The 14032-nt window shown below is 42.5% G+C and overlaps 3 protein-coding genes across 5 annotated transcripts in view; 1 reads left to right on the top strand and 2 right to left on the bottom strand.

Annotated features, from left to right (window-relative positions):
* Positions 1 to 8837, bottom strand: part of LOC138132858 (uncharacterized) — a 31884-nt gene extending 23047 nt beyond the window's left edge. Inside the window, exon 1 of the mRNA XM_069050531.1 lies at positions 8729 to 8837. Within this exon, the coding sequence (XP_068906632.1) occupies positions 8729 to 8731 (3 nt within the window). The 5' untranslated portion in view covers positions 8732 to 8837. The remainder of the gene's footprint in view (positions 1 to 8728) is intronic.
* The window catches only part of rdgC (retinal degeneration C), a 50083-nt gene extending 40821 nt beyond the window's left edge, over positions 1 to 9262 (top strand). For both annotated transcript variants that reach the window (XM_069050540.1, XM_069050541.1), the window contains 5 exons: positions 4676 to 4756; positions 4808 to 4993; positions 5052 to 5307; positions 7614 to 7774; positions 7825 to 9262. In XM_069050540.1, coding sequence (XP_068906641.1) covers positions 4676 to 4756; positions 4808 to 4993; positions 5052 to 5307; positions 7614 to 7774; positions 7825 to 8343 — 1203 coding nt within the window. In that variant the 3' untranslated portion in view covers positions 8344 to 9262. The remainder of the gene's footprint in view (positions 1 to 4675; positions 4757 to 4807; positions 4994 to 5051; positions 5308 to 7613; positions 7775 to 7824) is intronic.
* Hmt4-20 (Histone methyltransferase 4-20) lies at positions 9243 to 13973 on the bottom strand. Of its 2 annotated transcripts, XM_069050544.1 has the most exons (4): positions 13679 to 13973; positions 12962 to 13275; positions 11488 to 12520; positions 9243 to 11433 (listed from the first exon to the last, which is right to left on the bottom strand). In XM_069050544.1, exons 2-4 carry the CDS (start codon positions 13265 to 13267, stop codon positions 10679 to 10681), a joined length of 2094 nt encoding a protein of 697 aa, XP_068906645.1. In that variant the 5' UTR covers positions 13268 to 13275; positions 13679 to 13973; the 3' UTR covers positions 9243 to 10678. The 2 variants fall into 2 exon arrangements, with proteins under 2 accessions (XP_068906645.1, XP_068906644.1); XM_069050543.1 differs by lacking the exon at positions 13679 to 13973 and having other exon boundaries at positions 12962 to 13601.
* Positions 13974 to 14032: the final 59 nt, after the last annotated feature.

Raw genomic sequence — 14032 nt, 5'->3', positions numbered from 1 at the left:
TGCTGCGAAAATTAATCTCGGTTATTGTGGAACTATTTCAAATTTAAAAACTGTGACGAATCGAATACAAAAAGCCGCATGACTTTGTTTTTAATAATAATCAAGTAAATTGCAAGTTTATTCGTTGCAAAAATGGTGGAGGCGCCGGAATATTTTTTGAATAAAAATTTTCGTAGATTAAACCCGTAACGAATTGAATACAAAACGTGCAAGACTTTGTTTCTAGCAATAACCAAGTAAAAAAATTATGGAGGCGTCGGAATATTTTTTGAACAAACAAAAATTATATCTCCGTTATTGTTTGAGATATTTCAAATCTAAAACTGTCTTTTCAAGATTAACTCGTGACGAATCGAATACAAAAATCGGCAAGTGACGTGCAGGTTTAATCGTTGCAAAAATGGTGGAAGCGCCGGAATATTTTTTGAATAAAAAAAACATAATGATATCTCAGTTATTGCTTGAGCTATTTCAAATCTAAACACTGTTATGTAGATCGTGACGAATCGAACACAACAAGCGGCATGACTTTGTCGTTAATAATAATCAAGTAAAGTGCAAGTTTATTTGTTACAAAAAAAATGGAGGTGCCAGAATATTTTTTGAATAAAAAAAATAATATCTCGGCTATGTTTGAGTTATTTCAAATCTAAAAACTGTCTTTTGTAGCTTAAATCGTGACGAATCGAACACAAAAATCGACATTAGTTTGTCTCTAGTAATAATCAAGTGCAGGTTTATTAGTTGCCAAAATGATGGAGGCGCCGGAATATTTTTTTGAATAAACACTTTCGTAGATTCAATCGTAACGAATCGAATACAAAACGCTGCAAGACCTTGTCTCTAGCAATAACCAAGTAAACTGCAGATTTATTCAGTGCAAAAATGGTGGAGGCGCCGGATTATTTTTTGAATTAAAAAAATTATATCTCAGTTATTGTTTGAGCTATTTCAAATTTAAAAACTGTCTTTTGTAGATTAAATCGTGACAAATCGAACACAAAAAGTCGCACGAGTGTCTCTAATAATAATCAAGTAAAGTGCAGGTTTATTAGTTGCAAAAATGGTGGAGGCGCCGGAATATTTTTTTGAATAAGCACTTTCGTAGATTGAATCGTAACGAATCGAATACAAAACGCTGGAAGACTTTGTCCTTAGCGATAACCAAGTAAACTGCAGATTTATTCATTGCAAAAATGGTGGAAGCGCCGGAATATTTTTTGAATTAAAAAAATTTATATCTCAGTTATTGTTTGAGCTATTTCAAATCTAAAAGCTGTCTTTCGTAGATTAAATCGTGACGAATCGAACACAAAAATCGGCATGAGTTTGTCTCTAGTAATAATCAAGAAAATTTCAGGGTTATTAGTTGCAAAAATGGTGGAGGCGCCGGAATATTTTTTTGAATAAACACTCATAAATTAAATATGTAGTGACCAATCGAATACAAAACGCTACAAGACTTTGTTTCCAGCAATGACCAAGTAAACTGCAGATTTATTCACTGCAAAAATGATGGAGGTGTCGGAATATTTCTTGAATTAAAAAAACAATGATATCTCAATTAATGTTTGAGCTGTTTCAAATCTAAAAGCTGTCTTTTGTAGCTTAAATCGTGACGAATCGAACACAAAAATCGACATTAGCTTGTCTCTAGTAATAATCAAGTAAAGTGCAGGTTTATTAGTTGCAAAAATGGTGGAGGCGCCGGATTATTTTTTGAATTAAAAAATTATATCTCAGTTATTGTTTGAGCTATTTCAAATTTAAAAACTGTCTTTTGTAGATTAAATCGTGACAAATCCAACACAAAAAGTCGCATGAGTTTGTCTCTAATAATAATCAAGTAAAGTGCAGGTTTATTAGTTGCAAAAATGGTGAAGGCGCCGGAATATTTTTGACTAAAAACTTTCGTAGATTGAATCGTAACGAATCGAATACAAAACGCTGGAAGACTTTGTCCTTGGCGATAACCAAGTAAACTGCAGATTTATTCATTGCAAAAATGGTGGAAGCGCCGGAAAATTTTTTTGAATTAAAAAAATGTATATCTCAGTTATTGTTTGAGCTATTTCGAATCTAAAAGCTGTCTTTTGTAGATTAAATCGTGACGAATCGAACACATAAATCGGCATGAGTTTGTCTCTAGTAATAATCAAGTAGGTTTATTAGTTGCAAAAATGGTGGAGGCGCCGGAATATTTTTTGAATAAAAAAATAATATCTCGGTTATTCTTTAAGCTACATATTTCAAATCTGAAAACTGTCTTTTGTAGCTGAAATCGTGACGAATGGAACACAAAAATCGGCATGAGTTTGTCTCCAATAATAATTAAGTAAAGTGCAGGTTTAATCGTTGTAAAAATGGTGGAGGCGCCGGAATATTTTTTGAATAAAAACATAATTATATCTCAATTATTGTTTGTGGTATTTCAAATCTAAAAATTTCCTTTAGTTGATTAAATCGTAACAAATCGAATTCAAAAAGGTTTCTCTAGCAATAATCAAGTAAACTTTAAATGTATGTATGAGAAAAATGCTGGATATTTTTTGAATAAAAATAATGATGTCTCAGTTACTATTTGAGCCAAATCAAACCTGAAAATTGTTTTTTATAGATTCGATTGTGACGAATCAAACGAATCAAAAGCTTCCTGATTCTCTCATCAATAGTAAAGAAAAGAGCTAATTTAAAATGTACAAAAATGGTGGAGGCGCCTGAATATTCTTCTGAATAAAAATAATGATACGTCAGTTTTTGTTTGAGCTATTTCCAATCTAACAACCGTCTTTTGTAGATGAAATCGTAACGAATCGAATACAAAAAGCCGTATTACTTTTTCTCTAGCAATTATAAAAACCACAAATTTGTTCTGCAGGTGTGGGAATAAATGTGTACTAAATATAAGTAATGAAGTAAATCAAATCTGAAAGCCATCTTTTGTAGATTTTATTGTCACAAATCGAATGTATCAATCTTCACAATTCTATCTCCAGCAGAATTAAATAAAACTGCAAATTTACATTCTACAAAATCGGTGGATGCGCCGGGAAATTTTTTGCTAAAAATAACGACATCTTGGTGATTGTTTGAGTTGAATAAAACATGAAAACCATCATGATTCTATCGCCAGCAAAAGTAAAAAAAACGTTAGTCATATTTTGCAAAAATGGTGGAGACGCCAGATTTTTTTTTACTAAAATCAACGACATTTTAATAATAATCGTTTGAGCTTAATAAAATCTAAAAGTTGTCATTTATGGATTTTATTTTGGTAAATCAAATCCAAAAAACTTCCTCATTCCATCTGTAATTGTAGTAAAGAGATGCTGTGACTAAGAAATAATTACCATCTGACGTGGATCAAATCTAAAAACTGTCTTTTGAAGATTAAATTGTCATGAATCGAATACAAAAAACCGCATGACTTTGTCTCTGGCAATAACCAAGTAAACTGCAAATTTATGGGTTGCAAAAGTGGTGGAGGCGCCGGAAGATTTTTAAAATAAAAAGAATGATATCTCAATTACCGTTTGAGCTAAATTAAATCTGAAAACAGTCTTTTATAGATTCAATTGGGACGAATCCAACGAATCAATAGCTCCCTGATTCTCTCTATCAATAGTAAAGAAAAAGCTAATTTAAATTTGCAAAAATGGTGGAGGCGCCCGATTATTTTTTAAATTTCAGGGACCATTTGAGCTAAATCAAATCCAAAAACTGTCTTTTATCGATTAAAGAGTAACGATTCGATTACAAAAATCCACATGGCTTTGTTTCTAGCGATAATAAAGTAAATTGCAAATTTGTCTTTTGCAAAAATGGTGGAGGCGCCGGAATATTTTTTGAATTAAACAAATAATGATATCTCAGTGACTGTTTGAGGTAGATCAAATCCAAAAATTGTCTTTTGTGGACGAAATCATAACGAATCGAATACAAAAATCCACACGACCTTGTATGATTTGTGATTTGCCCAAAAATGGTGGACGCGCCGGAATATGTTTTGCATAAATATAATGATATTTCAGTTATTATCTGAACTATATAGATCAAATCTGAAAACCGTCTTTAATTGATTTAATTGTGGCGAATCGAATGCAAAAAGAATCCCAGTCTGTGTCTAGCAATAAGCAAGAAAAATAGCAAATTTATTTTTAACAAAATGGTGACGAGAAATCAGTACGTTTGAGCTAAATCAAAATACAGTTAACTGTGATGAATCGAACTTCGCCCCTTTATCCCTCGCATTAGTTAAGAAAACTTGAAAAAAGCGAGATAACCCACCGTTGAAGAATTGAATTTATAAACCACTACGATAAAATCCTGCGGAAATATTTTAAAAGCGTGGAGACTGGCAAGTGGGGCGCATCTTCACCCATTACGCTAAGGGTTCCTGGAAAATCCTCCGCAAATGAAATTCCGCGTCACATTTAAATGCTTGCAGGTGTGCCGGAGATTTATCTATCGCCGGTTAAGTGCAACAGTCGTGGTCCCTTTGCGACCTCCTGGACTGCATTTAATTCCGTCGACAGACGCAGAGCTGACAGCTCGCCTCGTAAATTCCCTTTGAAAAACGCTTTGTCCTCGTCGTGCAAGCGAGAAAAGCAAAAATGCACTTGTCACGCTTCGCTCCTGTTTCATCGATAGTTCGTCAAGAGTGTCTCTTTTTCAGTACGCCTCTCTGCTGCGGCCCCCTATCAGCGACAGTTCTGCTCCAGGCGCGGAACTCATCGATAAGGTGGAATGGAAACAGGTAAAAAATTACCACCTCCGAAACCGCCCCCGCATCCGTGTCTCGTTCCAGGTGTTCGACATTCTCTGGTCGGACCCCCAGGTCGGCAACGGCTGCATCCCCAACGCTCTGAGGGGCGCCGGCACGTACTTCGGCCCCGACGTCTCCAAGAACTTCCTGGAGAAAAACCGCATGATGTATATCGTGCGGTCGCACGAGTGCAAGTCCGAGGGGTACGAAGTCATCCACGACAACTCGGTGAAGTCCGGCGGATCCTTCGATGACCTTGTCTGACCTTTCGGCTGTTGGGTTTCAGGTGATAACGATATTTTCGGCGTCGAATTATTACGAGCTCGGTTCGAACAAGGGGGCGTATCTGAAGCTGGTGGGGCCCCAGCTAGACACCCACTTCGTGCAGTACATGGCGGCGGCGGGGAGGGCGAAAAGGTTAACGTTCCATCAAAGGATAGGTCTGGTCGAAGCCTCCGCTATAAGGGAACTTCACGGACAAATAATGACGAACAAGACCAAATTGGAGAAGGAGTTCGTCAAAGTCGATCCCGAACTGACAGGTTAGTGGGGGCGAGGGCCAGAATTAGCACCGGTGGGGGAAACAATCTCAAACCAAGTTTCCGCAACATTTTTAATCACGTTCAAATCTTCCAAGAGCAAACCGAAGGGAAAATATTGGGAGTCGTGACGTTATAGCCACGAATCAAATATTTATTAGGTCACTGTGTAGATCCACCCAGATTGTCAGTCTGTTCGCTCCACAATTGTGGGGTTTACACACACACTGCATCGATCAGGTTTATCTTCTGATCGACAACCACGAACCGGTTCCGGGCTAATAATCGCTCGTCAGCGTCCACCCAAAGCTTCCCTTTCTCTACAAAATAAACTCCGGTGAACGCGAATAGAGCTGATAAACAACACTATTCAGCTTAAGAGAGGCCTGAATTTGTCCCGAATGGAATTCTCATCACTCGGTCATCCTAAAACCACTTCCTGTGCCTCTTCGGGATTGACTTTTTGCGGTGATTGCAGATCGACTCATAACGTCACAGATGTTGCGTTTACGAAAGAAAGAATGAGTTCGTAGATAATTATTTTTGTAACTTACCTCCATTTTGATTAACGAACGCGACGTCATCATCTGCGATGTCATTTTAGCCATTAATTCACGGAACATTTTACGAAAATTTTTAGGTTAGCAAAGCTTGATGCGGAATTATCTTCCATATTCGGGTTTTGTGACAGAATTTGGATAAAACAAAGGGTGACTAGATCAAATTTTTACTTTTAAAATTAAGACATTACCAACCGCCACAAAAATCCCTAAATCGATTGAAGTAAAAAATTTTATTTAAAAACGGCATAAAAATGGCAAAAATAGTGTAAAAAAACTCGTTTCATAAGACCTTGAAACACTCATTCTTTAAACTAACTCGTAACTACGGCACTTATGAAACTTGTTTTTCAATACACACAATTTTGGTTTGGTGTATCTTCAGTTATTCTTAATTCAAAATAAACAAGTTTGATGAGAAGTGTTTTTATAGATTTCAGTAAAAATACACTTGTTGAGTGTTGGATGTTTGTTTGTTGGAACAAAGGGAATTCGTGGGAATAATACCACAGTTGGGTGAAATGGGTCGACAGGTAAAATATGGTGGGAAAGGTTGGGACATTTTCTTGCAGGAGTGACGAGGGAAGGAGCAAATGGCTGGAAAAATAATTTCATATTTTAGGGTTAAGAAGGGTTTCGAGTTTGAACGAGAATTCAGTTTTATTATGTAAGAAATTACTTGTTAGTAAAAAACAGGACAAAGTTTCATAGCTTGCACGGGTTTTCAAGCATAATAATTGGTTTTTTGCAAAGGAAGTAAACGTTCTGCGGCCCGATCCGGACATCGATTGTTGTTTTCGTTTCTCCATAACTCGAATAAAACTGAAACTTCTGTCGATAAACCGATAAAATATTTCTTTCGTGCGGAAACGATGTTCTTGTAACTTTTTGCGTGAAATGTGGACTTAATCGTGGTGAACTGAATACAAAAAAACTGAACGCCTCTGTGTGTCATAATAAAAGAGTTTAAATCTTGTTTTGTAAAAATGGTGGAGGCGTCGAACGAGAGGGTTTAGGTTAGTGACTTTTATTTTAATGGAATTGGGTTGGTATTGGGTCTTTTCATTGAAAATTAAATTTCAAATTGTCTCCCAAATGTTCTTACAATAATAAATCAACCCCCGTAATAGTTTATTTTGATTCAAAACATGAATTCAGATTCAAATGACATCACATTTAACACCATCAATACCAACCCCATTTTCAATAATCACTAGAAATTAGTGCAACTGTTTTCAGGGTCACAAAATGCTCATTGTGACACCGAAATAGAAAAAGTTTAATCATTTCTGTGTGTAACATTTTTTGGGTTCATCTCCACCCAATATTGTGACATTGGAAGTTGATTCGAGTTTACAGCGTAATTAAAACGTCGTCCGAGTTTCGATTCGAGAGATAAAAATGTGAAAAGTAAGACCTGCCAAACACGAACGTCAAGTTCAATCTAGACAAGTCGAAGTTTTTAAGAAATTTCAATTGTTTGCCTTTAATCCGTAATAAAAGTTTGCTCCTTCCTTCCGTCTTCTAAATATTCAGTCTTCGTTAAATTTTCATAAAATAAAGAGATTGCTACGTCGCTCCGCCCCTTTTTACGAGGAAGTTGAAAGGTCAAGTCTGTAATCGACTACCAACGTGGAACCCCATCAGAGTGCAGTAGAGTTTAGTGGATTACAGTTTGTTGCACAATTGGACAAATCGGTTTTATTTTGTTTTAGTGTCTGGAGGAATATTGAGTTGATGTTGTTTCAGGTTACATCAGCGTGAGCGAGTGGTGTAAAGTGATGGAGCGCGCCACCGGTCTGGGCCTTCCGTGGAGGATGCTCAAAGAGAAACTGGTGACGGTCGACCCCGACACCCAGAAGGTCACCTACAGCTCGACCTTCGAGAACATCAGCAGCCACAAAATCAATGTAAGCTTGTAAGAGGCCTCGCCACCGCCCCGAACTAACTGTGATTGCAGTCCGTCCAGGGCGCCAGCACCGTCGTGGAGACCCTCTACCGCAACAAGGGCAACTTGGAGGCGATCTTCCGCATCATCGACAAAGACAACTCTGGTTTCATCAGTCTGGACGAGTTCTCCGAAGCGTGCAACCTGATCAAAGAGCACATGCCCAACCCCATCACCCAAGAGCAGCTAGTCGAGATCTGCCGTCTGATGGACATCAACAAGGACGGCCTGGTGGACCTGAACGAGTTCCTGGAGACGTTCAGACTGGTCGACCCCGAGAGCCGCCAGATGATCATCGGCTGCGTCGGCCAAGAGGACGACGCCACACCCACCAAGACCACGGACGTCGAGATAAACGCAGTTGCTCAAAACTCGCCCCCGGACAGTCCGACGAGCCCTGCGCACGTCGTCTTGACCGACAAACGCGCCAGTTCTTCCCCCAAGTCTCCCAAAGAGTCTTCCCTCGAGTGCAACAACACGAACAAAGTGCCGACGCAGTCGCCCGTGCTGAGCAGTCGCCGAGGGGACTAGGCGCGCCTCCACATATCGCAAGACCGTTCGTGTTCCTAGTTTCGCGGGGCGGCTCCGGAGGCAAAAATTTACTTCGATCGGCCGGAAGCGCAATCGATTTCAAATTTACTTGTTACCGCTTCAGCCGGGGAAGATTCAAGGCCGCGCGAAAATCACCGGTTGTGTCGTCCCGAATGATGCAATAAGTGTCAAGCTGTAGTCGACTTCTTGGAAAACTAAATCGAGCGATGTTCAAACGTTGTCCGTGCTTACATTTTGGCCGCGCGGTAAAACCCAACGCCGCACGTGCAGTTAAACACGTTGCCGCGGAGATGCGAAGATCTCGCCTGCGGACGCCGCCCCTTTCGCACGCCTTGACCTTCCCCGAACAGAATTCTTTACTTACCATCCTGCACCGGAATTGCTGTTACCGAACCTCCACCCTCGACACGCCGGCACTACACGACGCGGTTTTTCCCACGCGTCCAACTCTCATCACCGCTCGCACGTTTCTGTTCGAAATCGCGAATAAAAATAGACACGGGATGACGTAGCGGCGAATTTGGCGCCAAAGGACTGTCAGAGGGATCTGACCTGAACGACGCAATAACGGTGTGCTTACCACTTTATGATATTATATACGGGGCCATTCGTAGGGGTTAGCCTAAGCATATCTCTCTCTGTAAACTGTTAATTGTTCAAGATTTACGCAATTATACACCTACGTTGATTGTATCCTCTGAATGTGATATTATTTTTATATTGTTACTTTGGTAGATGAATGTAAATATATTTATTTAAAGAGAACCTGATCGCCGTCGACAAGATTTTTGTAAAGTGTCTTTATAGTTTAGTTGGGACAAATTGGCATTGTATAACCTTGAGCTTAATAAACGCTGTTGAGACAAAGAGCGAGCGAGTCTCGTTTTATAAAAGTTTATTCTCTGCTGTCATTTCTTACATCAATACAATCCGTGCGCTTCCGATACATTTACATTTGCATTCACACCACGACAAACTAGGGAGCAGCTGTAGGAACTCGGCGGGAGACAATGTAAGAAATGATCGATGATGTGTCTTCATATAAACATGAGGTAAATTTAAGTAATGCATTAATCCTTATCGGTACATATTACAAATATATTTACAATTAGCGTGCAATATGCACTTTATCCGATGCTTATAGGATCCCAGCACTGGGTTCCTTACAGCGAATTACATATTCACAGATGATGCGTACACTTTCCACAGACATTATAAAATTTCAACAGTAAATTTCAACAAGAATTTATCTAAAAACGTAATATTACAGCAAACATCGCTCGTGATGAGGTATATCCACAACGTCGTAGTCATTTCGATAAATGCTTGTAAAAATAAATTTGCGAAACTGGTCACGAAAAATCTAATCATTAGTAATACAAAGAACTAATCCCTAGATTTTTACTCGAGAAACGAAGACAACTAAGTCAGGTGCGTGATGTGCACCTACCAAATCATATTAATTAATCTAGTAAGATCTGTCATTGTACAGTACGATAAACACATAAATAAAATAAATTAACGATCTGTTTATGGAATGGTTCTTTTGTATGTTTGTTAGTCGGAGGACGAGGCGTCGCGTCACGAAAATCTTATTTATCTACCTACGTTCCCTCACATTTACAACGAATCTTCGTCGCTTCACGTCGACTCCTGAAAAAATACCACAGAAACACATTTTTGACAATCCACGATGATAAAAAAAACAATCGAACAATCTGAATCACAGCGGTCTGGTCGTTCCGTGGCGCCCTCGACCTTCCCCCGACCAAATCAAATATCAAATCCCGACGAAATTCCTAAAGCTGTATCCTCGAGGCGAAAACGAAAACGTTTCGATGCTGGCGCCGCCACCGCTACCGATCTATTTAAATAACAAACGACGCAACACCAAAAGCTGGGATGCTCGTCCGTCAGATATTTGTATACGTTCTCCTTCTGCGCACGGCAGTGGTGACGTAATTTGGAGACGCTTCGAGTGATTATTGCACTGGTACGAAAATTTGGTTGTTTGGAATTGAGCGGGCACGTCTGAGTTTTGTTCGGCGGACGAGAAACGTCGACGTGCGCCGCACACTCGATTCTCGAATAAAACGTCCAGCATTTCGTGAAGGTCGAGGGCGCCACCGGTCTGGAGACGTCCGAATGATGATGAACTTCAACAGCCAGTTAGAAAAAAGAAGAGAAAAACATTTCCTACACATTGACAAATTAGTAAAAATAAATAAATAATAAAAAGAACGTCCTTGCTGTACAATGCGTAAAAAAATATTAAAACTATGTACGGAATCGCGTTACATCAGAAAGGAAAAAGTCATGTGTGACAATTTGAACTAGTGGACGGGATATCGATCGTGTGACTCTCGTTTCCAAAAATTAACCTTAACCTTTTCATCGGCACCCGAGTCACTTCCTCCGTCTGTTTCGACTTCCGCTCCTTCTTCTCCTTCTTGTCTTTCACTTTGTGGCGTTTCTTCCGCGTGTGCGAGAACGGTGTACACTCCCCGTCCTCCTCGTCCTCGATCCTGTCCACCCCCTCGACTCTCAGTATCTCGTATTCCGGCGCCGCACTGTCCTCACTCAGACTGTTCCCCGACTCTATCACCTCGTCCAGCACCGGGCTCCGCTTCATCCTGAGGGTCAGCTTGACCGTCCGCACCTTCTCTGGCGTCTTCTCGACGTGGGGCACGTACGCCGGCTCCGCCTTCTCCTCTTCCCACTCGTCGGGCTTGTCCGTCGGCTCGTCGACGACCTCCTCCGGCTTGGTGGCGACGTCCCCGTTCGTCTCTTTCGTCTTGTTCTGGCGCAGACAGAGCGAGTCCGTCTTGGCCTCGTCGTCGTCGAACTCGTATACGTCCTTGTCGTGGTGGTTGGCAGTGATGATGTTGTTGTTGGTCTTGGTGAGGCGCGACGAGTGGCGCGTCCTGCCGCGGTTCTTGGACGCGGGGCGCTTCGTGCCGTTCTGCACCTGGGGCTCGAGCTTGGGCATCGCCGACTCCTGGGGGAGACACTTGTGGTTGCGCAACGTGATGCCGTTCTCGGATGGGTGCACGGGAGTGGCGGGGCGATCTGCAAACACAAACCGTTCTAGATGCGGAGGGTCTCTTCGAGTCGGGGTTTTACCTGAGACTGAGGGAACCCCCTTGCCGCTCTCGTGCTTGTCGTTGAACTTGCGGTTCTGTTGCGTCGCGTCGCACACCGGGTCCTGGTCGCTGTAATTGCTCATGCAACTGCTCGCGTTGCTCTGCAGGTCGTCCAGCAGGTTCGACCTGGAGACGTTGTGCGTGGTGGTCTGCATCAGCTCCTGGTTGGCCTGTCTGGCCTGCCTCCTCTGGAGCCGCGACGTCCGAGTGCTGACCAACGCGATTCGCTCGTCTATCACAGATTTTTTCTCGTCGCACTTCTTATCGTTATTGTCGACGTCCTTGCCGCCACTCGACACGCTCAACCGGTTCTTCCGCTGGAACTCGCCGATGTCCGAGAATTTGCACCCCTGCGCGATCAGCAGCTCCGCGTCGTACTTCGTCAGGCCCTTCTGGCGCAGCTCCTTCATGCTGAGCGGCGCCACGATCTTGTCCTCGGCGCGGCCGAACTGCTCGTCGGTCTTGGTGCACCGGATCTTCTGCTTGGTCCTGTTGATGCGGTTGTCGGTCTCGCGCAATCTGTACCCGTTCTCCTCCTTCTTGTCGGTCTCCTTGGCGAAGGCGCCCGTGCAGCGTCTCTCGCACGTCTCGCACTCGCAATAACAGTTCTTGTCGCCGAAGAAGTCCTCCCCGTAGAAGCAAGTGATCTCCTCCCCCACCTCGATGTCGCGCAGCACCTTCACGCACGCCGTATCCCGACCCGTCGCCACAAACTTGCAGTTCGCTCTGCAATCGTGGTTGATGTACGCAGCGGGGCCCAGCCACAGCTGAGCGCAGTTCTTCCTGCAGCTGTACATCACCGAGAAGTCGTTCTTGCCCGGGTGCAACAGCTGCCTCTCCTCTTCTTCCGTCAGCTCGGCTATGCATCCCACCAGGCACTCGATCTTCTCGTTCTTGTTCCACTTCCTCGTCGACGAGATCTTCGCCCCTTTCTGACCCTCCAGCGAGTATCTGAAGCAGGGCTCGATCACGAAGCCCGACTCCACGTCGAACACCCTCAAATAGCGATAAATCTGGAAGAGAGTCTCATTCAGTAAAAACGATAACGACAACACAAGACAAATTCCCACGGGACCAAGAAAATTTGTTCGTGTATTGCCATCAAAACCTTCACTTACACGCTCTACTCTTACAATTTCAAAATACACAGCAGAAACAAGATGGAACTGTGTCACATTTGGCGTGTAAATGTCAATCTCTCGGACACAATACCATCATTAACTGCAAAAAAGGTGAATACGTAATTAGATCGGGCTCGATAGTGATGCGGGGCCGGTTCAAATGCAGGCGATTAGACACGACGCCTGTTGAGTATGCAACCCGCAGTCGCGCGGCTAATGCGGGTTGCATACCTCGCCTTGAAAAAATGAGGTTATGCACGCCATTAATTACAATTAAACGAATAATTGTGCGAGACAACTGCTACTTGACCTATTTATACGTCATCTACTCACATGCTCTCTCAGCTTGGTCTGCTGTATTTTGGATTTGATTTTGGGCATCCAGTCTCCTTTGGAGATGTTGTTATATGCTTTCTCGTAGTTTTGGGTCCGCTGGAACTCCTCGACGATGCTCTTGAGTTCAGCAGTGTTGGTCTTGGGGGGCCTGTACCTGGTGTTCATTTTGTGAGTGGTGAAGCCCAGGTGGGGATCGAGCACTAGGGATGTGGCCCAGTCGTCGTTTTCTGATAGTTCGCGTGGATTCATCCCAGCAGGCTGCATTTTGTGATGAAAACTTCTCACAGGTACATCCACAACCATTATGAACACTAGAACAATCGGTAGACCATTCATGAAATCAAAGAAAACTCATCCCCTCGACATGTAAACAAATAGGTTGGAATTCAAGGTCAACGAACAGGCCGACAACAAAGAAGATTTAGTTTTTTTAAATGTCAAATTATGACACTCCCACACTAATTCCCGATCGACGATTTGTCGATTATCGGGGCGAGATATCGACGAGTGCACCCCCGGCAGGCCCGGTTTGCACGGCGACGGCCGCCCCAAGCCCCAAACGACGTCGATTTCGCCGACGGAAAAACGATGGCGTACACCGTGTAGCCATTGAACCTAACACGTCAAATTCGCGATTTCGATAATAACATGACTTAGGCCGATGCAACCGACCCCGAATACGTAATCTACGGACTTAAAACAAAATTTTATTACCACTTCACTGCTGTTTTCCGGCTAAATATCCCACATATTATGAAAACTTTTCTACTTGGACATCTTTGCAACGACGCTTAGAATCAATCATGGCAGTCGCTTTCCTCTACACTCATTTTCGATTAATGCGAGCTTGTTGACGCGACTCGCCCCGCATGGCTGGCACGAGGGCCTCGTCTAGTGTACCGTCCCAGGAAAAGGCGACCTTTTCCCAAGGAAAATCGCCCCTTTTCCACGATTTTCTGTCATAAACATGATTTAGCACGGAGACGAACCAAATCCCGCAGGTGCATAACAAGTGCGACGTTGCCACGCTGCACCCGTGAAAGCTCATTCATAATAGTGCTTGTGATA

The sequence above is a fragment of the Tenebrio molitor genome, chromosome 6, assembly GCF_963966145.1.
Source record: "Tenebrio molitor chromosome 6, icTenMoli1.1, whole genome shotgun sequence".
NCBI lineage: Eukaryota > Metazoa > Arthropoda > Insecta > Coleoptera > Tenebrionidae > Tenebrio > Tenebrio molitor.
Note: the sequence above shows the minus strand (reverse complement) of the source record. Positions and strands in the feature narration are given on the sequence as shown.

Bases quoted from the DNA above. Each gene is read 5' to 3' on its own strand.
- Hmt4-20 (XM_069050543.1), bottom strand. From the start codon at position 13,300: ATGAATGGTCTACCGATTGTTCTAGTGTTCATAATGGTTGTGGATGTA. The intron at 12,521-12,961 runs GTGAGTAGATGA...ACTCTCTTCCAG, and splicing joins AGACCAAGCTGAGAGAGCAT to ATTTATCGCTATTTGAGGGT. The intron at 11,434-11,487 runs GTAAAACCCCGA...TTGTGTTTGCAG, and splicing joins GGGGGTTCCCTCAGTCTCAG to ATCGCCCCGCCACTCCCGTG.